General features: G+C 36.4%; 1 protein-coding gene across 1 annotated transcript; it reads left to right on the top strand.

Annotated features, from left to right (window-relative positions):
* The first annotated feature begins 51 nt into the window (after positions 1-51).
* Positions 52-22,644, top strand: LOC121416268 (tetratricopeptide repeat protein 39C-like). Its single transcript, XM_041609796.1, has 12 exons — positions 52-120; positions 219-495; positions 5,108-5,156; positions 8,160-8,411; positions 8,982-9,430; positions 10,075-10,243; positions 12,301-12,502; positions 13,541-13,774; positions 14,743-14,843; positions 16,085-16,189; positions 17,825-17,863; positions 18,243-22,644. Exons 2-12 carry the CDS (start codon positions 368-370, stop codon positions 18,324-18,326), a joined length of 1,812 nt encoding a protein of 603 aa, XP_041465730.1. The 5' UTR covers positions 52-120; positions 219-367; the 3' UTR covers positions 18,327-22,644.
* Positions 22,645-23,339: the final 695 nt, after the last annotated feature.

The following is a 23,339-nucleotide window of genomic DNA, read 5'->3' on the forward strand; positions in this document are numbered from 1 at the left end:
CTTTCTTATATATTCCCTTCATCCGATCGATCCGATCCCACACACATTCACGCTAACGACAGATGGCGGTCGACCGAATTGGGCGTTCATAACATAAGTTGGTGAGAAAACTAAATAAGAGTAAGAATAAGAATAGAACCATTTTTACAAGTATTATCCTGCCTTTTTAATATCTGTAGGCCATTATTATTGACTTGTCATTTTTGTCTCACATTCAGACAGTTGGGAGTAGCTACACGGTTCGCACAACGCATCCTGACGCCGCAGTCACAATCTGCAATATCTGATGAGCGGTGACAGAATCGATTACAACGGGGAACTTCGGCGACAGTTGCATTGACATCACCCATCAGACTCTGACTCGGACATGGCGGCAGCGAGTACCGGTAGGACTCAATCCGAGGAAATTGATGATGTGAAGTTATCACTTGAAGGCATCAACCTTCTGCTCAACAATGGCTTTAAAGAAGCGATGGAAATATTTTCCAAATACAGGTGAGTTTTTGTTACTCCATCAATAACCGCTAATAGTAATACCATGGCTACACTACGCTCCACCTACCCGAACTTGGGGATGGTGAACTCGATCGGATATTCATATTCCGAGTGTCAAAGGTGGGATGGAAATGTTCTTTATTGTGAAAATTATAGGAAAAAATATAACGAGAAAGTAAGGTAGCTTAATTTCTTACTCTTCACCCGTATTTCACTCTGTGTCCATCCTCCGATTATCCTAAAAATTGGTGATTTTGGGCCAGTATCTTTTTCCTCACACATTATTCACGGCCAATTTCAAAACATTGCATGCGATCGGTCGCAGGTCAAACCGTTGCCAGAATATGATCCCCAATGCATGTTAAACATGTCTCTCTCTGTCTGTCTGTTTGAATATGTCTATCTGTCTGTATCTATACACAACAAAAAAAGTAAGTCCCCCCTAAATCAAATTGCTGTAACTTTTGAACCAAATTATTTTGAGATATGGTATTTCATGGGTAGTTTTCTACACTCATTAGGCAACTCCTGGGGAAAAATGAGATCGATCGGTTGAGTCATGCATGAGTAATTAAAGATTGAATTAAAAATGACCATTTTTGAAAGTCACAAGTGTCGTTTTTCAGATTGTGCAAATAGAAATATTGGGCAAAAATTGTTTTTAGGTGAATTTTATGGTGTTTTGCTGTTTTACTATCCATCATTTAACCACTTCAGACCAAATTTTGATATCGTATGTTCATGGTTGAGTGAGCACGATGTATTGCAGAGGCCGCGGAAGCGGGGGGGGGGGGGGGCTGTGGGGCTTCAGCCCCCCACTTTTTTTTATAAGCAAGTGCAAAAATGTAATACGATTGTGATTTGATTTTTGGCATGGTCAGCCCCCCCCCCCCCTCCACTTTGAAAACTGCTCTGTGGCCCCTGTATTGTGACGTATCATCATAGGGGGAGGTAGTATCTTCTACAACTTGTTAGATCATGTTAAAATTTGAACATGTTGATGGATCCCCGATTGTAGGCCCCTCCCCCTTTTAAAATTCTGGATCCACCACTGATCTGTCCATACATTCAACTGATTCTTAGAAATTGTTAGGAAAAGAATACATTTATGCAGTATAGTGTATTCATTCCTAAGTTTTCAAATGAGCTCGCTCAACCATGAAAATGGTTAAAGTTCAGAAAGTGTTTGGTGATAGAAATGATGACACATTTGAAACCAAATTTGCCCCCAATACTTACTTTATTACCCTTTAAAATGAGTCTGTGACATTGAAAATACCAATTTTCCCACTTTGATGCGTGCTCACTCATCCATAACTAAACAGATCGATTTCATTTTTGCACAGAATTCTGCCCATAGGTTGATAAACATTACTGCCAAACGACATTGCTAAAGACAGCCTTGAAAAAAAGTTCCACCATATTGAATAAGGGGTTACATATGCTTAAACATATGCACCCATAATGTACACAAGTCTATGAGAGAGGAAGTCAAAATTCTAACAAATATGAAATGAGGGTTTGTTTCATGGACGGTTTTTGTTACTTCTGCTAACAGTTATTTCATGAAAATTCGCACATGGCTTCTGAGTAACACTATCCAAAAGGTGCGCACACCAAAATAACCATTTGATACGGTACAGAGTGGGGCCAAGGCCTTGAACTTTCTTCTCATTTGCATAATTTTCGAATATTGTGTGCTCACTGATGCATTAAACATCGGGATTTTCATAAAAATCAAATCAAATGAACTGTACAAGGAGTTTTGTGACAGATATCCATAGTTACAAACTGCATTTTTTCCAATAACGTAAAAAAGAGCTAATCACATTCCACATGTTCATTCAAGCGTAAATGTTTAATTTGACACCTTTGAATCATTGAAGCATGTTAATTGGTCATGAACATAACAAAAAAGTTGAGAAAAGATCATTTTCAGTTACCAAAATGAAGCAATACTTGCCTACGATATTTTAAAATCGCATTTTTTGTTTCCAATAAATGTTCATTGAACCGTGAAACGATGAATATTGTTGAAGATAGTCTTCCCCAAAATAACTGTCATCATATTTTAGCATTTTTATTGATAGAAATGTGTAAAAATCCAATTATAGCCAATTTGGACTTGAGTTTATTCAGCCGTGAAATTTAGTTAAAAAAGTTGTATTGTCTTTTAGAAAGTACCTTTTTCAAGCCTTCTGACCATTTTTCATGATGAGAATGTGGAATTAGTTCTAATAAAATGGAATCAAAGTCATGATATTTTGCTTGTGACTTTTGAAAATTGACATTTTTGCCTTCTGACGGTGCTCACTGAAGCATGACGTAAGATACGTCCACAACATTTACTCAGAGGGTAGCTTATAAAATTACCTACACGCTCATGTAAAAATATATCAAAAACTCGCATTGGTTCGGAAATTATTGATGTTTGTTTAGGGGGGGACTTACTTTTTTTGTTGTGTATATATGTCTGTCTGTGTGTCTATCTGTCTGTCTGTCTGTCCGCCTGCCTGCCTGTCTGTCAGTCTGTCTATCTTTGTCTGTTTGTCTGTCTCTCTATCTCTCTATTTATCTATCTATCTATCTGTCTAGCTGTCTATCTATCTTTCTATCTATCTATCTTTTCTGTCTGTCCGTCCGTCCATCTATATATCTATATATATATCTATCTATCTATCTATTTAAGACATAATATATCTACCTTTCTTCTATTAATCTATCCACTTATCATTTATCTCTCCATCTATCTATTTACCTATCTTTCTTATGTGTATCTGTCTAAATATGTATGTCTATCTGACTGTGTATTTATCTTTCAATCTAATATCAACTCATAATTTGTTTGAATAATTATGTCTGTTTAAATCTACTAGTATCTTTCTACGACAGACCACCTAATTCGTCCGGATGACGAATTTAAATCTAGCTATGATTATTATTGTTAAATTATCATTATTATTATTGAACTATTATTCCTTAATACTTATACTGCACTTTTCCTAAAGATGCAAGGAAGTTGGATGAAGCATTGTTAACAATGCCAATGGTTTATATCAGTTCAGCAGGCCTTCAAATAAGTAGGACTTATTCCGTCCTCAAGAGACAATGACTCAGCATTTTTAGGCCACGCGTCCTTCAAAATAGTCTTTTCGCCTGCACTGTCCCATTTTTCAACCAATTTTCTTGAAAGTGGCATCATAGGACATCAATCTGCCTCATATGAGATGTAAAACTTGGTATTGAAGTATCACCCATTTATAGCCCACCTACAGTATAGTGAAAAATAGACCTGGAAACTCTGCAGCAGATTTATCTAGAGAACTTTCGAGACTGCACTTTCCAGTTCATCTGGTAATAATACCACAGCTGCGAAATACAAGTAGTTTGTTTATTTTACACTGAATGAAACATGTAGAGTTCAGAATTAGGATAGCATGGCATGATTCTCCAAGTTAAGGGTGTCATTGTGCAGCCTATAATGCCTTGTGTGTTAAAGGCCCTCCTTCAATGAAACAGCAAGTTATATTACAATATATATGTTCTAGTCTTTGCATGGAATTGGAGACCCACTTGTTGATCAATGTTTCAATTGGGGTCTGTGCCTGCAGACTACCTGTCTTCTAAGGTTTTGTTTTTTAGTGTTAACGTGACAGGAAGTTTTTTGAAGAATTCCAAGGAGTATCATTACGATATTAAAGTTCTTTTTTCCTCATATTTCTTGTTTTAAAATTACAGCAAAACTTTGACAAGGGTCAAATAGTCTGATTCAAGTCATTTCAAAGAAGATTTTTTTTTTGACACTTAATAAGCCCCCCCCCCACAAATTTTTTGTGATAAATCTGCTGCGCAGAAGTTTTTGACCGCATCGCTCGCTGACTGTTTACTTTCAAATCTCGCGCAACTTTTGAGACCAAAATTGCGACCCCCTGGTACGTGGTTCTGAAATTAAACAACATATTGTTAGTGCATGCAGACCCAGAATTGCTCAAAAATGTTGATTCTTATAAAGAGTCTGTGAACCAAATATCAGCATTTTAGAGGCATCATTCAGTTACTTCGAGTAAACATTTGATTTTACGCATAAATTAGCAATGAGATTTTTCACAGCATTTGATCCTATAGTTTTGTAGATTACGCCATGGCTAACGAGCTTACCAATTTTTGTGTGATTGACGGCCAAGATCATAAGGAGGCTGAATCAGCCCCCTCCCCCAAATCTTCTTAGACGTCGAAATAGCCCAGTCTATGAATACCCGGTAGGGTTTACTTTTAAAAGCAGATTAAAAACATCAATTTTTTCAATCTAGGATTTTTTTCTCTTAACATACGCAAAGAATTGTAAAGGTTTGTACTTTTTTATATTGCCAGACATATCTTTATAAGACAATGCATGAATTATTGATTGCAGAGTTCTTGATATTTTTATCTCGTCTTGAGGAACGACGTGTTTGAACATGCAACTTTGTTTATTTATGTACATATTTGTGTTGTAATAATTATACAAAGGATGAATGTAGATCATATTAACCAGTCATTGATAGTATGTAAAGTTAGATTGTCATTGAATTTACATGTATGCATTTATGGTATACTATTATTCTTCTTGCAGACATTATAGCCCTTTGATGAGTGCAGGGTCTAGCTTTGTCAGTTTTATGGTGAGTGAGCCTCTGTCTGTTCATATATTTTTCTTTTTTTTTCCAACATTTTCTAATGTTTGCCATAGTATTTGCTCTTGTACAAAGTCCAATTCAATGATAATTCAATTTTGGTTTTATTGTGAGAAATAATTACATGACAAAAGTCTGAAGATTCTTATCAATATCATATTTGCAAAGTAAAAACATGTACATGAACATATATAGAGGTATTAAAGACAATACAGCACTTGCATAAAAATGACAGTGCTAGCCTATTAAACTAGATACATCATAGGCTATATTATGCAAATCGTCATTCTGGCAACTTCCAAAGATTGCAATTGACTGAAGAAAGATTAAAATTCTAAAAGGGAAATGGACAAAAAATAGTGTTTGAACATCAAAAAGAGTAATTTCAAAAAACTTTAATTGCAAACAGTAAATCTGCAAATTGTACGAAAAAAAAATACTAATACATAGATTGTCGAATGATATTTTCAAAAAGTCATGTTATTAAAAGTGGGCAAAGACCATGCAAAATAACAACTTGAAAAAAGCAAGACAATTCAGATTTAGAGAGAGAGAGAGACAGAGTGAGATCATTGTGAGATTGTTAACCAGGGGCCCGTCTTACAAAGAGTTACGATTTATTCGATCAATCGCGACTATGGAAAGCCAGCAATGTCAACATCTGAAATACATGTTTGTTCAAAGTATTTTCTAGAAATGATGTATATTTATACATTAACTGTTTTCTTGACAATTCAGTACGCTTCTCTTTATTTGCAAAGGACACTGAGCAAATTTCCAAAAGAAAAAATTATGACATTGATGGATTTCCATATACTTGAGATTGATCAGATCAATTGTAACTCTTTGTAAGATGGGGCTCTAATTAATGTTGCGATGATTAAATTACAAAAAGAATTATTTGTAGAGTTGTATGTACAGAAATCAAAGGATAAGTAAATATAGCCATACTATATAAAACGAGAAATGTATACATGTAACTTTGAAATTGATATTGATATATACATTATTTACATGAAGAAAACAGGAAACATCCATTAAAGTAGACCATAGTTGCTTGGTACATCATAAAAATTAAGTAATCATATTAGGTGGAACTTACAGGACAAGTCCACCCCAACAAAAAGTTGATTTGAATAAAAAGAGAAAAATCCAACAAGCATAAACACTGAAATTTCATCAAAATCAGATGTAAAATAAGAGAGTTATGACATTTTAAAGTTTTGCTTAATTTCACAAAATGTATATGCACATCCTGGTTGGTATGCCAATGAGCAAACTGATGACGTCACCCACTCACTATTTCTTTTGCATATATGAAATATTAAAAATTCTAATTTTCTCTTCATTGTATTCAAAATTGTATTCCTCCCTGAACATGTGGAATTACCATTATTTTAATAGTTTATGGTGAAGTCAAGTTAGTCCTTATTGTCAAATCTGTAAAAATTTAAATATTGTATGATGCAAACAATACAAAACAAAATAAATAGTGAGTAAGAGACTTCATCGACTCTCTCATTTGCATGTCACTGAGATGTGCATATAGCTGTTTTACATCCGATTTTGATGAAATTTTCAGTATTATGCTTGTTTGATCTTTCTCTATTGATTCAAATCAACAATTTTTTTTGATGGACTTGACCTTTAAGTATAAAAAGCTTTGAAATTAAAAGATGACAAAACCTAACGTTTTAATAATGTAAATACAAAAAAATTTGGTGAACAATATGGGGTGGAGTAAGTGGTAAACGTTGCTCAAAATACTGACATTGCATTACAATGTAGCATGGGCATAAATCTCTCCCCAAAGATAGGGGGACCAGGGGCGGATCAAGGATTTTTTTTCCAGGAAAATTTGACAAGGAAAAAAAAAGTATCACCCAAAATGTAAGGTCATTGCATTCAAAATAGGATCCTACATGAATGATGTATTTTTCCCTTCATAAAAGACCACAAATAGTTTGGGGGGGACATTTGATATTGTGTCCCCCCCCCCTTTTCCAAATAGTAGGGAGGTCTCGTCCCCCTGGGATTTCCGCCCATGATTACAGTCAAACAATTTCACAAATTTAGAGATGATGTGCATTTTTTATTAAAAGAAAGTCCAGTCCTAACTCTGGGTTTTCAGGCAGGAAGTGGCGATGTCGTGATTGTCGTCCCGATTTTAGCAATGAGCGTGCAAATCCCTCAACAAAGTCACTTCGCCTGTCTCTAAGAGATGGCACATTCATAGTACAATGTATGCAGAAGTTTATTGTATGGCAAGACATTCAGCCAGGCAATGATATTATGATACGCAAAGCCCTCTTCTGAACTCGCTCAATGCTACATGTATCAGATTGTTGACAGGTAATGCTAGAAGCCCAAACAGGTATAGCAAACTCAAAGGGTGTAATGTACAACTTGTAGATAGTGACAAGTTCCCGACATGTCACACCTTTTCTCTGAAGGATTATTAAGAATGAACAGCCTGTGGAAGCATTACTAATAACAAAAGTTCATATAATGCTTTATCCAGTTCAGAGAGGTCCTTAAAAAGACATGTGTCTTGCCGCATATATGTTTACAAGTATTCATAAACGCGACAATGCATTTATTATCATCACCAGACATTGATATAGAAAGTGAAATACTTTAATAGGAAATGTTAATTGCAATTGCATAATACTGGAAAACCTCGCACACATATATGTGCGTGTATTTTATTCAATGGTCAAGATATTGAGAGTGGGAATGAGATGTGTATCACTCTTGTAGGATTTAACAAAATCATTCAAATCATATAAATCAAGATTTTTATCTCTCCTTTTGCATACAGTTCATGTAGTTTCATTTAATTTGGTGTGATGGCAGTAGGCAAATATGGAATTGATCTAGTTTTTAAAATTTGAGCACTGTTATTTTCTTTTCCTTTATCACATTTTTTGGAAAATTGTATGAGAGAAGCATTCAATGTATATACATTAACATTTTTCTTCCCCGTTTCAGAATGCCCTGATGACTTACGAAGACGACAAGCTGGACGCCGCCATGGAAGACATCAAGGAGACGGACAAACTGTGCAATTCGTACCAGGATGGTTTCATGAAGTCCCTCAAACACAGGATCCTGAAGAAGGATTCCTCAGAGTCCAAGCTCAGCGTCGAGGAGAGGCTACAGAGGAGGATCCTCTCTGCAGATTGTCAGCTCTACATGGCCATGCTCATCTTCTCAAGGAATGAGGTCACAGGGTTCATCAAGGTGAGGTCAAAGGTCATATGCTGTTGAGGTCAAGCACTCTGACTCACTTATTTTATTCATTTATTTGTTTGTTTGTTCGTTCATTCATTTATTTATTGATTGATTTATTTATTTATTTATTTATTTATTCATTTATTTATATATTCATGTGTCTTATTTTAGTAGGGTGGCTCCATCAGTAATTGGTATACTGTTGTAGGAGGCCCTACAACAGAAACAAATATTGCAAACATTTGAGAATCAATTTCGCAGGAATATCATATCAGGAATGTTTTGAAGCATGCTGGAGAAGTTTGAATAGTGGAAAAACATTCTCACTTGCACCCAGTAACTAAAAATATGCGTATATTCTAAAATCACTCAGAAATGTCTGTACTTTAACATTGTTCATTACCAATATATGCAACAGTAATTTTGCATGATTAAATTTTGGATATATATTTATGTACATGTTTTACTTCTACTGACAAAATTTTGTTTTATATTTAGTGCATGGCGATTGTTTTCTTCCCCATTGAAGATTGAAAAGATATGAGTATATTGGTTGACAAAATCCTGTTTGTTGTACAGGGCGGATGGTTAATTCGTAAGGGCTACAAGCTCTACGAGAAAGCCTATCGGGACATTGGTAAAGTCTACGAAGCCCGTGGGGAAAAGATGGAAGAAACACCTGTGATGCTCGTGGAAGATGCCTCGGCCGCCCTTGAAATGGAGCCAAATTCAAATTCCATGTCAGCCGAAAGTGCCTCCAACCACAATAATGAGGTCGCGACCCTTGACCTCGAGGACGATGCCTCGTTGAGCCAGAAGGACCTTGTGGCCGTGGAAGAAGATGCCTTGGCCAGGTTGAAAGGGGGCGTGTCCTTTGGCTATGGAGTCCTGCAGCTGGTGATATCCATGATGCCTCCGAACCTGTTGAAGGTTGTCAATCTCCTGGGCTTCCATGGAAACAAAGAGTTTGGTCTAAAATGCCTGGACACGGCTAGTCACAGTACTGATATGAAGGCCCCCCTGGCCATGTAAGTAGAGGTACCTTTAAGGCACTTGCACACCAAATACCTTGAGGGTAACCATACCACATCAAATCGCTCGCAGAATGACCACTCTTGAATCCTCAGTGTTTAGCTCACAATATAAACAGGCAATTTCCTTGATTTGATCTTGAGTTTGCAGGCAAAATTCCATGTTTTGTTTCATCATACAGTGGTCTGAGTTTGAATACTTAGAAGAGAGGGATGGAAAATTGTGTATTATACCTGCTCAAACCCTGTCTAAATGACAGTTGGACCAAATTGAAACATCTACTAGTAAACCAAATGGGTTTAGACTCAGATATAGACAAAACGGGTCAGGTGGTCCAGTGGTTAGAGCATTGGACTCCTAATCGCAAGGTTGTAAGTTCTAATGCTCACTCTGCCAGTGTCTCCACTTTGATAAAAAAGGACCGAGATTAATATCTGTCGTCTACAAGGTCAGCCACTATGACTGATTAACCTACATGTAGACGTAAAAATGTTTCCTAGGTAATTGGTTATATACCAGCTTGGCATTTACCAGCAAAATGCTGTCCTGCCGAGTTCCTACGGGAGTTACCATAAACAGAAACAGAAATGAAATAAAACCACTTTACCGTGTTTATTTTTTGTTTGATATCTCTTTTCAGGTTAACTCTCCTGTGGTACCACACGGTAGTCCGTCCCTTCTTTGGTATTGACAGTAAGAACAAGGCTTCCTGTATCCAGGCAGCTCAGAAGATCCTCGGAGAGAGGAAGGCAGCGTACCCTAACTCGGCATTAGTGATGTTCTATGAAGGAAGGGTACAGAAACTTGAGGTTTGTCCCATCAAGTGATTTTATTTGGTTGTGTCTGTAGCAGTCTTCAATATGTCCTTTTGCAAGACTTAATAATAATAATAGTGTATTTGTATAATATATAGGTGCTCAAGGATGCTCCTAAATTATTCATGTTCAGCTAGTCTATCGATCTTGGGGCCATTTCATAAAGCTGCTCGTATTAATTAAAGTTAAGAGCGACTTTAAGAACGACTGGTGATCCCTTCTTATGCCCAAAACCATCGCTAATGTATATACCATTCGCCATAAGAAAGGATCACCAGTCGTTCTTAAAGTCGCTCTTAACTTACAGCTTTATGAACCACCCACCAGGTACCCATTTACCTCACCTGCATTGAGTGCAGCACTTTGTGGATCAATTTCTTGCTGAAGAAAATTAAGTTATAGCTGGGATTCGAACCCACAACCCTCTGTTTCAAAGCCCGGAGACTAACCCAATGGGCCAAAACGATAATATGTTGTTCAGCAATTGTTTCAGAGTAAATGCTGTCAAACCTATTTCAGCGACCAAATATACAGAAGCACCTGTCTATTAAGACCATAAGTTTGGATTTGCTTGAATTATTTTGCTAAATGGCAAAGTAATTCAAGCTGTGTGGTCGAGTGGTTAGAGCATTGGACTCATTATCATAAGGTAGTGAATTTGATTTCCCTCTTTGCCATTGTCTCCACTTCGATAAAAAGACCAAAGAGTGATTTCTGTTGTCTATAAGGTACATACATACATACATAACAGGTAGGGGAAGGCGGGGTAAGTTGTGACAGTTTTTGCTTTTTGCATGTTAGAATTGATATGATTAATAATCTTGTCGAAATAAGTACTTTGCCTTGAAATTTAATTCTTCTGAAATATTTTCCACCTATATATAACTTTCTATCCCCACACTGAAAGTCATCGTGACCTTTGAAAAAAACGATGTCAAATGGCTCAACTTGCCCCATATATGGGGTAAGTTTGAGCCACCTTCTGGGGTAAGTTGAGCCACAAAAACTATGTACAAAATGTATGGGGGGAGAACCAGCATGTCAATTTTTTGTTTAAAGTCTTTTCACTTGCTAATTCTCTATAAATACTAACATCCTGTAAAAGGGAAAAAGCAGTCATGTAAATTTGCTCCTTTCAGCCTGCATTTCAATCGATTTTTATGGTTTGTTTGTTTTTTAAGATACATGACCATAGGAATTACCATGGCTCAACTTGCCCCATGCTGTTTGGCTCAACTTACCCCACCCCGATCTTAGTGCGATAATTTTGTATCCACACATTTATTATGCATCCATCATATAAAAGACTATGACAAGAATGAAGATCCATACCTGGACTAATAATGTTGTTATCATGTCTTAATTATATTTAAAGACGTGTGTGTTTATAAAGCACTTATCTATTTCACACTCTTTTTTACTTTTTTGGCTGAAATTCATATTTTTCCCTCTAAAAAACTAGTTTTTGTTTCAAAGTTGGAAACAATGTGGTGGGGTTAGGGGTTATGCTATGGGTCATCAATACATGACACCACCACAATGTCTGACTCCTTCATTATTGGCCTGGGGCTGGTGGCTCAACTTGCCCCTATGCTCAACTTACCCCGCCTTCCCCAGGTACTTATAAAGCGCTGTACCAAAAATATGATCAAAGCGCTTTACAATAAATAACTAATAATAATAATAATTACAATAAACACTTAAAATATATCTACGGGACTAAGCCACTCTGCCTGATTAAATTAAAAACATTAAAATGTTTCCTATGTAATTGGTCATATACCAGCTTGGCATTTAACAATAAAAATGCTGTTCTGCAGAGCTCCTGTGCGGGATTACCATAAACAGAAACAGAAATGCCAATAGAAGAAAATGTCGCAAGAACGGTTCTTCCAGAGCAACTCTGCTCGCAAAGACCACTTATCTTGACTTGGTACTCTATTAGATCATCATTTTACTTATTTCCATATCAACAAATGCACACATTAAAAATGAAATTCATGACGCTATGATATTAGATCTTTTAACTCATTTCCTTATCATTATTACAGGGCAACTTGGACGGTGCCTTGAAAACGTATGAGGCTGCATTGGAAGCCTGCTCAGAACAGAGAGAGATTCAACTTATATGCCTTTATGAGCTTGGATGGTGTAATCTGATGCGGCTCAATTGGGAAGAGAGTCTGCTCGCGTTCGCCCGGTTAAAAGAGGAGTCTAGGTGGGCTCAGAGTTACTATGCATACCTCACCGCAAGTATGAAGCCATTTTGATTACCTCAGTCTAAGAAAAAAATTACCTTAAATAAATCCCTTCCTACATAAGATATGTAGGGTGAATAATAATTATCATTGTTTTCTGGGCTTGCCATGCAGTCAAGCTTAGCTTATAGTGGCAATCCCTGCAACCTTCTAATAATGGATATGTTTTAATAGAAAATGCATTTTTTTTCCTATGTTTTGCTTGTCAATTATATGTATATTATTGTATTTTCTTTGTTAATGTGCTTATGAAAAAAGTGTTGCAGAAACCAATAAATGAAAATGAAAAATAAAGCTTTTAAGGATGAATTTATTTAATTATGGTGAATATATTGATGATAGTGTTTCGATGGTGGTGGAAGTTGTGATGGTTATTTTGTCTTTTGGGATGACTAATAGCATGCATTTAGAAGAACATTTTACATCCTGCTGGCTTCAAAAGTATATGCCTTCCCCTACTGATGCTGCAAGATATAAAGTACATTTCAAGGTACTGAGTGATGTTTTAGAGGCAGTGATTTTCCATTTAGAAAATCTGTAATTCTCTTTCAACTTGGATTTAAAAAGGAAATTCTGTTTTGTCACTGAAAACATACACAGCAAAAACCTGAATTCTGTTTTGCAAATGTGAATTACATGAGATTCTGCATGAAAAGTATAAGAACCAAACAGATTTTACGTTGTTTTTTTCTGTTAAAACAGAAAATCACTGTCCCTTATGTTTCAAACAACAAAGGCATTTACATAGGGAATAGGGTGATTAGCCCAAAGAGCCCCAAATTGCTAATTGATGGATTTTAAATATGAAACAACACAATGGAGGAAAATAGTTCCCAGTTAAAAAAAACACAATCTTTCCCCCGGTTTTGATGTTTGTTCAACTAATTAAGATGGTTTACATGCAAATCCTGTCAATTTATAAAAAAAAATCAATGATCTGTTCAATAGATGTGGTTATAATGATGTCCTCTTTATTAAATAGCAAGGTTTATGCCTCATGATCTCATATCTTATCCTACAATATATATTCCAGTTTGTCAGGGAGCACTTGGTCAGGTGGAGACTGCCCAGGAGCTCTTCAGAGAAGTTCCAGGCCTTACCAAGAAGAAGAACAACCAACTTGAGTCCTTCGTCCTCCGGAAATCCAACAAGTTCAAGAAGAAACTGCCGACCCAGGCCCAAGCTAAACTAATGGCCATTGAAGTGCTTTATCTGTGGAAGGCAATGCCTGATTGCAAGGAAGAAGCCTTGAGGCTTATGCTGAAGGGTAATTATTGCATTTAAAAGTATTTTAGTCTAAAAGTATTTTTGTCACTTTTATAATGTTCCAGTTGGTGCATTTCATGTTTAGTTTATATATTTATCTCTCTTTCCTATCTTTCATTTCAATAATAATTTTAATGATAATAATTGTATTTCTATAGTGCCTTTTTGTGGAAAGGTGCAAAGCGTGTTACATATAAAAAAGATTTACAATGAAACAAAACAAAATTGAATGTGAATGTAAAGTAAAGGACATTGAAAGACCAATGCTGGCAAGCGGGCATTAGCAGAAAGGTGTGTTTTTATTTTTTTCTTGAATGCATTGAGTGAACTTGTATTCTTTATTAGAAATGGGAAGATTGTTCCATGCTCTTGAAGCAGTGGCTAGGAGCGCGTGCTTGCCAGCATTGGTTCGACATCTTGAGATATGGATTACTTTATTGGCATTAGATTGTAGGTTATAACTAGATTGGGTTATATGAATGAGATCGTACAGGTATGACAGCAATCAAGCATTCCTTTGCATTAATCCTGACAGATTGGTTGGCCATGTGAGTCTAACACAATGCATTATTCATTGTGTTTCTAAATCAAGGTCAGTGTCGCTGGCGGATCCAAGGGGGGGGGGTGCAAAACCAGCCCGTGCCGCCCCCTCCCCGTTTGAGAGGCACAATTAAAATTTGTAATGTAAAAATACCTTTAAAATAGAAGTGTGCCCCACCCCTTTGAAAGTGAAGACTTTTTTTTCCTTGTCAAAATATTTCCTCTGAAAATGTGCCCCCCCCCTTTAGAAAATCCTGGATCCACCCCTGACATACGTGATATATCAGACGCAGGGGGTTGTCTAAAAGCTACTGCTATATTGAAACATGTAATGCAAGTGAGACTGCTAGAGGCATTCTACTTCTTCTAATAGACCGTTTTTATACTCTTTGCAAAATTTGATGTTCCTCCTTTTTTTTTCTTTCACAGAGTGTGATGTTGCTGAAAGTGACAAGTCTCACAGAACCTTAATATCACTTCTAAAAGGTGCAATACATCGTTGCCTTGGAAATGTTGAGATTGCTATGCAGGTGAGGTTAACTTAGAATTTTAATCTACTGACATGGTTTGATACAATGGGCTGTTGACTTAGAATGAACAGCCAGCATATCATTCGCGCAGTAGGCCTACGCACACCGAGGTGACCGGGGAAGTTTCGGCGTGGCCAGACCAGAACATCACGGTCTTGGCTCTGGGGTTAGCTTTGTGTAGATTTGGTAGGGGCAGCAAAATTGAGCAGAAGAGCGGTAACACAAATGTCATCAGTCTGTATTTTTATTGCTATGTAAACTACAAGAATCATGATTTCCTTTTGTCTTACATTTTTTGAAATACAAAAATACTTAAGTTATATTATTAAACATATTTTCGTTGTGGCTTGATTATCCATAAATTAAATTGAACAAACAAACAAAAATCAACTCTACAATCTGCCAAAAAAGTGCTCTGGGAGAAAATGGTCACAAAATCTGTGTGAAATGGACCGTCCTAATAGCAACACTGCCGTGTGTTGCTGCCCTCTATGTTCCTTGGTTTCAATTTAGATATTGAATTTTATTTGAACTTTTATATTTTCTTTGTTTGAAGCTACCCTACCATATGTGATCAAACCACCTGGGGTGATTAACAAATATATTGGCCCATAGTTTTTAAAGACGTTTCAATTGTATCAAGGCACAAAACCGTGGACTGTGCAGATGTATGTACATAATTGCGCTTATTTCATTGCGTAGAGTAAGAAAAAACCTATTCTGTTGGCAAAGGGTGCTTACAAGAAATCTGCATAACCCATGGTTTTGTACCATGGCATGTAAACAAATCAATACATTGTCAGATTATGCAAACAGAGTGTGCTCTTCTGCATATTGAAAAATCAGCATTCATATCCAATAACATGTGCATAATAATAATAATAATATGCAACATTAATATATTGCGTTATGCAAATGTTTCTAAGTGTTGCATACCATTACCCGGGCTTTAGCATGGCTATCCTGATCGGATGCTCAAGCATTCAAGGAATTCCTTCCTAGGGGGTGCCCATTTACTACACCTGGGTTGAGAGTGGAAAATGCATATAAATGCCTAGCCAATGGACGCGAGTACTGGTGAGGGATTTGAACCCCGCACCTAGTGGTTCAAATTCCAGTGACCTATCCACTGAGCCACAACATCTCTACATTAGTTCTTACATCAAGCTTGACATTTAATTTTTACTCAACTCTTAGTGAAACACCCTTCTGGACTTTCTGTGCTTTATTTGTTTTATCAGTGTTTTGAGGATTGTATGTCAAGGTCTTCTTCCAAAGAGCCTGAAGCCCATGCTGCCCCTTACGCCTGCTTTGAGTTAGGAGCAATGCTAGCTGGAGGTCAAGCGGTATGTTTCCTTGCTTCTTTGTTTCATCTGAATTGAACATTAACCTTCAACAATCATTTATCAGTAGCTAATTGAGAATTACTCGAGAAAAAAAATACAATTGTTTGCAAATAGGAAATGTAAAAGATGCATTGTTAATATTATTAACATTACTTGTTCATTTTACTCATAATTGAAGATAACCACATGTAAACAAGAGTTAACGTAAACTTATCATTTATTGATTCATAATAGAGAAATCAGCAAACAAAAGTACTACAGTACTATAAAGCTATAGACATTGGTTATTCATTTTTTTGAGAAATACCTAAATATTAAACAAAGCTTAACAGAAATTTCACAATCATTGAGGAATATATTGTTAAAGGGGAATCCAACCCAAATGAAACCTTGTTTTTATAAGAAAAAGAAAAATCAGACAAGTTGATAGGTGAAAGTTTGAACAACATTGGACAAATAACAAGAAAGTTATGAATTTTTTAAAGTTGTAAATATTGGTAATCACTATACCCATGGAGACTTCAAATTGGCCACTTATGTGATGTCATAGTGATGTAAGGCAAGGACTACTCTTCCATGTACTCCAATACATATTATGGCTAAAATGTCATTTTTCCCAAAAGTTTTATTTCAAATTATATTTTTCTTTCATGAGGACATTAAACAATATACTACCTGGGTTATATTTAGATTACTGCCCCAGGGGAATGGGTACTTAGGAGAAAACCACAAATCCCTGATAATAAAGTACATGGCCTATGGGAAAGTTGTCCTTGCCCCTTGTCATAATTTACTTACCCAGTTGCCAATTTGAAATCTACATGGTATTAGTGATCTCAATTTTAAAGCAGCTATATTTTTCTTATTGCTTGTCTGATTTCTTTCAAACTTTCACCATTCTGTTTAATTCATTTTTCTCCTTCCCAACACAACATTCTATGGCCAAGGCTGGATTCCCCTTTAAGATATTTGTAAACATACATGTGTTGAAAATAATCAGAAAAATGCATGAATCAAAAGGCTAGAGGGATGGTTTTGCTTCAGTGCACATATTAGAGTGATGACAGCAGGCAAAAAAAATATTTATTTTGTTATTTTTATTTTCTTATTTTTATTCATTCATTTATTATTTTTCATATTTCATTTTTTTAAAATTTATTTTTAGTTTTTTATTATTTTGTTATTATTATTACTTTTTTTTTTTTTTTGGGGGGGGGTACTTTTCATAACTTATTACCTATCTATTATCTGAAATGCAGGATAAGCTTTTACATTGCAGTGAATGGGGAGTTCCAGGGCTCTTTCGAGCACTTTGGGAGCGAAATTGCCCCTAGGCATGTGTATTGTCTTCCCTCGATGACAGACTAGATCGCAGGCCAAAAATCTGTCTTATTTGTTGCTCTGTTCAAGGTCTAATGATCAGTATCCTAAATACACTGAAAAATAGGGACTTTGAAGCTCTAGAAAATTGGGGGTAAATCTTTCAGCATTACGAAGCAATATTGTGTCAATTTTGTGATTTGAATAAATTGAAATTCTGTGCTTCGGATATCTTCTCTCTTTTTTTAGGTAAACTATCGTAGTTGATTAGAGTTACGGTCAATTATTTATGTATTTTTGTTACTTTTTATACAGACTGCAAGCAAAGGAAAGAGTCTCATTCTAAAAGCAAAGGTAGGTTGATACATACATACACCATTACACCCATGTATACATACGTAAAATATATTTCGGTGAACTGGCTCTTTTGTGCTAGTAGGCAACCCTATCTTAACTTTCTCCTCAAATGTGTTCTTTTCTATCAAACCTTTCATCTTTCATTCCATTGATTACTGTGTATTTTTAAGGTCAGGACATGCATCTAACTTTTGTGTGAAAATAAACTTTAAATGCCACAACTTTGTTGTTTTGCATGTAATTTCAATGATTTTTTTTCAATTGTATATTTGTCTGGGTTTTCTCTGAATATTTTAATCAACTTGTTGTTGGGGTGGACTTGACCTTGAAATTATGGCAAATCATTACATTTTATCTTCTTATTTCACTCTTTTAGGACGGTTACAAAGACTATGACTTTGAGCAGAGGCTGAGTGTTAGGATACATGCCGCCTTACAGCAACTGAAAGGGGTCGACTAACCGACTGTCTTTCCTAACGAACAGCACAACTACTCATCTATCTGGGACAGTACCAAATATTTTCATCAAGATTAGGATACTTGTAAGTCAGCAGTGATCCATTGTTTTTTTTTAATCAGACAAGGAAATTACTGGAATTTGTCATCGACTATCAATGTTAATATATTCAGATATTAGTAGACCTTATGCATATGACATCATCATCTCATAGCGCCCTCCCTCGGAGGATGTAAGAATGTGTGTAAATGGAGTTGTCAGAGAAGGGCCAGCTTCTGATAACCAACACATGCAAGACAATAGCTTCAGCCTCTAAGATAGCAGCGCAGTCCATCAATGAATAAGGTCTGTCTTGGTAACAGGGCACTCAAAGTAGAGGCATCGTCTATTGGGAATGAAATCAGAATAATTAATGTACTTGGATTTTGACCCATCTTCTTGTATAGAAGTGCGGCAGGTGCATTGGCTATTTAGAGTGCGAGAAGTAGCAGATAAGACTTGTGTATTTATGGTATAACAGAAATATTTCACGAGTTGGGGAATATTGCACAAATCCTAAGTGACAAATATCGGCCCTCACGAGAGAAATATCTCTGATATCCCATGAAGAAAAGCCATTAAATAAAGTGATTATTTTCTCATGACCATTATTTGTTAGACCATGCAATATGGCATGATATCGCACGACAAGTCTTGTACATGAGCCTATGGGGAATATGTCAGATTTCTGTGCATCGTGCTATATGCTGTGATATTGCACGGTCAAATCATGCAGACTAAACTACGCAATTTTGGTGCACTACTAATACACCATTTAGAGATAACAGTAGCCCAAATTCATCAAGGTGGTCTTGAAAACCATCAGTTGAATCCATGACATTTCCAGTACTAATTACGTTTTAATGTATAATGTGTATGTTAAACAATAATTATTACCAATGCTGATGCACGCTTTTATACAAGAAATCTGCGTAAACCATGGGGTTCAACTGATGTTTTTCAAAACCACCTTTGTGAATTCGGGCCAATGGGTTGCATCTGCTAACACAGAATCTGATGGTTTGCTTAATCATGACATGCAGTATATCTGAAATTCACTTACAGACATTGGTAATAAAACCAATGTGGCATTGCAATAAACTTGCAATCATTTAGGAGTTAAAAATCAATCATAAGTCTGGCAAGCAACTGCAAATTTGCATTTTAATGCTAGGTCCCATCTTACGAAGTGTTGATCCGATCAATCACAACTATAGACGACCAGCAACGTTACAATCTATTATGCATGTTTGTTCAAAATATTTTCTTTGTATATTCATGCATTCTTTGTTTTCATGAAAATTCACTGTGCTTCTCTTTGCTTACAATGAACATTGCTCAAATATACTGTAGAAAAAATTATGACAATGATGGATTTCCATAGTTACAATTGATTAGATCAATCGTAGCTCTTTGTAAGACAGGGGCCCAGGTCTGCTTCTTGCATCAAGCAGTTGAAATCAATTTGCTCTAGTTACAGTTGAATCTATCAATTGTAAATTTGCATCACAGATTTGCAAATATTTGCTTCTAGCACCCACTAAGAGCTTTTAACTATGGGATGTTATTGCAAAAAATCTGACATTTAATGACCACCCAAGAGAGTAGAAAAAGGGTCTTTATATTGAACATGTTTGTGTAGCATTCTCCCGTGGGGGAAATAATCAAGGAAACAACAACAAAAAAGTTTGGTGTGATTTTTCTTGTGTACTAGTGGCCACTATTAGGTTTGGCTTATATTTTACAGTCAAACCTGGGCCCAGTAACAGAGTTTAGCGCAATCGCTAAATGAAATGACATATCAAGACCTGGTTGCATGCGCATTTTGCGCAGTAGATTGACCAGGAACCAGTCAGAATTGCTCTTTAAAAGTGCTAACCTTTGTGTTATACTTGAGGTTGATCAGATCGATTGTAACTCTTTGTAAGACAGCTAGGCTACTATCATATTGACTTACAAAAGTCCATTGGCTCTGTTGGGTAAAATGTATCGATGGAGAGGTGTCAGCTGCCCATTTCCAGCCGCCTAGCCCGTCGGCTTTTATTTTTATAATTCATACCTAGACTATTATCATTATAAACTTGCTTTTGTCCAAGGGTTGAAATTCAACCATGGACAGAAGCAACTAGAATGGGGTATTTCAATTGTAACTTTCATGGGGTGATTTTGAGGGAGCTTGGGGCCAAACCCGACCAAAGGCCCCCCCCCTCCCCAGCTGACACCCATTGTCTGACTCCCAGTCAGAGTCTGAGCACATTTCAGTGGTCTAATATCATGGGATAAGTGTAGCGAGTCATGATGTCGCGGGCTACTAGACTATTTCTTGAATAGTGATGAATAGTTGAGAGAATCTGACCCAAGACAATCTTTTATATAACTTGTTATTGAGGGTAATTATCTACATCAGATACCATGGTAACGTCACACAACAGCTGATATCATGCATGGTATCCATGGAAATTGATGGCAAAGTTGCCTCCAGTATGGTATCATTTATGCAGCATCGTCTTGTAGACTAGCGTGTTTAAATGTTGCATGAAGCTGTGAGGCAGGAAGAGAAAGATTATATGATACAGGTCTTCACAGGAATTAAGATGGTGCATAGATCATGCAATGCATGAAAAAAATTCTGCATTTTTTCTTATCTTATGCAATTTCAAATTGCTTAGCCAGCTAAGTTAACAGTGTCTTTTGCAATTTATGACAATCAGTATTTTCCATTAATTTGTACACAAATTTGTGAAATACAGGGGCTTTTTTCTAATTGACGTGCAAATTACAAATTGAGCCATGACCTTGTGAACTTTCGTCCAATTATCTTAAGCGTGGTACCAATAGATGCTTGTGACTTGAAACAAGTAATGAAACGATCAGTTACATTATTAGAGTAAGTGAGGGGGGGTCAAAGTGACCCCACCCCCATTTATTTTATACCATAGTTAAGTAATTTAGTAGTCAGCCAATATTGACCAAGGTACTTGTGCAGTAAATGACTTACAATGGTTGGCGAAGGCTGAGCACAGCTTTGGGTGAGCGCAGCTTTGGGTAATATGGGCCCTGCAAGGCTTCAATTCAGTTTCAATTCAAATCACAAAAGCTAGAAATATGGGACAGATTCTGTTGTTTGTAACAGTAGAATGGAGTCTGCCCTTGATAACAGATGTATTAATAATAATAATAATTAACATTTATATAGCGCTTAATACAATAGTTTCTAAGCGCATTGGAAAGAGAAAAAAGAAGTAGCAAAATACAGTGAGAGAGAACAGGATATGGAATTAAGAGGACTGCTTAATGAAGTAAGATTTGAGGAGTGTTTTGAAAGATTCGACAGTGGATTCATTACGGATGGAGATGGGGAGATAGTTCCAGAGTTTAGGGGCAAGAGCAGAAAAAGCATGATCGCCATAACGGGTAAAAGTGCGGGGTCCTGGAGATAGTCGAAGGTGAGTAGTAGAAGAAGATCGGAGACGTTGAGTTGCAGAGGATGAGTGACAGAGAGAGATAAGATTTTGAAGGTAGGATGGGGCGAGACCATGGATGATTTTATAGACAAGGAGAAGGAGCTTGAAAATAATTCTATTATGAACCTGAAGCCAATGGAGGGAGTATAGAATAGGGGTGATATGTTCAAATTTCTTTGTGAGGGCTACCAATCTAGCTGCAGTATTTTGAATTCTTTGAAGGGGGGCTATACTAGATTGAGGTAAACCAGCAAGTAAAGCATTACAAAAATCTAAATGGGTTGATACAAAGGCATGTACTATACGTTCAGTAGATTTATCAAGATACTTTCTTAACTTCCCTATCTTTAATACAAATATACCCCATTATGCACAACGACAAACATATCTGATATGCTGGTTAAGGGTCAAGTTGTTGTCAATAATAACTCCAAGGTCCCTTACAGTATCTGAACCACTGATATTTCCAGCGAGAAAATCTAAACAAGGTAAATGACATGAGCTCCTAAACCTAGAGCAAATATTCAGCATCTCAGTTTTTAGTTCATTGAAAACTTAAAGGTGAATGTTTCATGAAACAAAACGTCTGTGATTCGAGTGTTAGAAGCTACTGCAAATCCTTGCGTATGATTGGTTCAGAACAAGATAGTTAAAAAGAAAAAAATCTCTGACTGTTTGCTTCATGAAACCACTCCCCCTGAACTAGTCTGCGGGCACAGGCACATTGGTTTTCACGATTCGCATAGTGCATAATGCAGAGTCTGAAGTAGTGAGACTACATTTAAAGGTCAAGTCCACCTCAGAAAAATGTTGATTTGAATCAATAGAGGAAAATCAGACAAGCACAATGCTGAAAATTCCATCAAAATCGGATGTAAAATAAGAAAGCTATGACATTTCAAAGTTTCGCTTATTTTTAACAAAATAGTTATATGAACGAGCCAGTTACATCTAAATGAGAGAGTCAATGATGTCACTCACTATGTCTTTTGATTTTTATTGTTTGAGTTATACAATATTTCAATTTTTACGAATTTGACGATTAGGACCTTGCCTGAATCACAAAATGTTAAAATAATGGAATTCCACGTGTTCAGGGAGGAATGAAACTTCATTTCACATGACAATGACGAGAAAATAAAAGTATACCATATAATAAAATACAAAAGAAATAGTGAGTGAGTGATGTCATCAGTTCCTCATTTGCATACCGACCGAGATGTGCATATAACGGTTTTGTGAAATGAAGCGAAACTTTAAAATGCCGTAACTTTCTTATTTTACATCCGATTTTGATGAAATTTTCAGTGTTATTCTTGATGAATTTTTCTCTTTTTATTCAAATCAAGTTTTTGTTGGGGTGGACTTGTCCTTTAAGTATGTACTGTGGCTGGCTGTTAGTTGACACTGACAGAGAGCTTGGTGTTTACATGTAGTCTTCACTCTAGACTTGGTATATTTGGTGAAAGTGTCAAATTTGAGTCTGTGCTTTGAGACTACTCCTGAACTGCAC

The sequence above is a fragment of the Lytechinus variegatus genome, chromosome 1, assembly GCF_018143015.1.
Source record: "Lytechinus variegatus isolate NC3 chromosome 1, Lvar_3.0, whole genome shotgun sequence".
NCBI lineage: Eukaryota > Metazoa > Echinodermata > Echinoidea > Temnopleuroida > Toxopneustidae > Lytechinus > Lytechinus variegatus.

What these genes read in the sequence shown, in the direction of transcription:
- LOC121416268 (XM_041609796.1), top strand. Translation starts at nt 368, where the DNA reads ATGGCGGCAGCGAGTACCGGTAGGACTCAATCCGAGGAAATTGATGAT. An exon ending in GAAATATTTTCCAAATACAG is followed by an intron (nt 496 to 5,107) that starts GTGAGTTTTTGT and finishes TTCTTCTTGCAG; the next exon opens with ACATTATAGCCCTTTGATGA. An exon ending in CTATGCATACCTCACCGCAA is followed by an intron (nt 12,503 to 13,540) that starts GTATGAAGCCAT and finishes TATATATTCCAG; the next exon opens with TTTGTCAGGGAGCACTTGGT.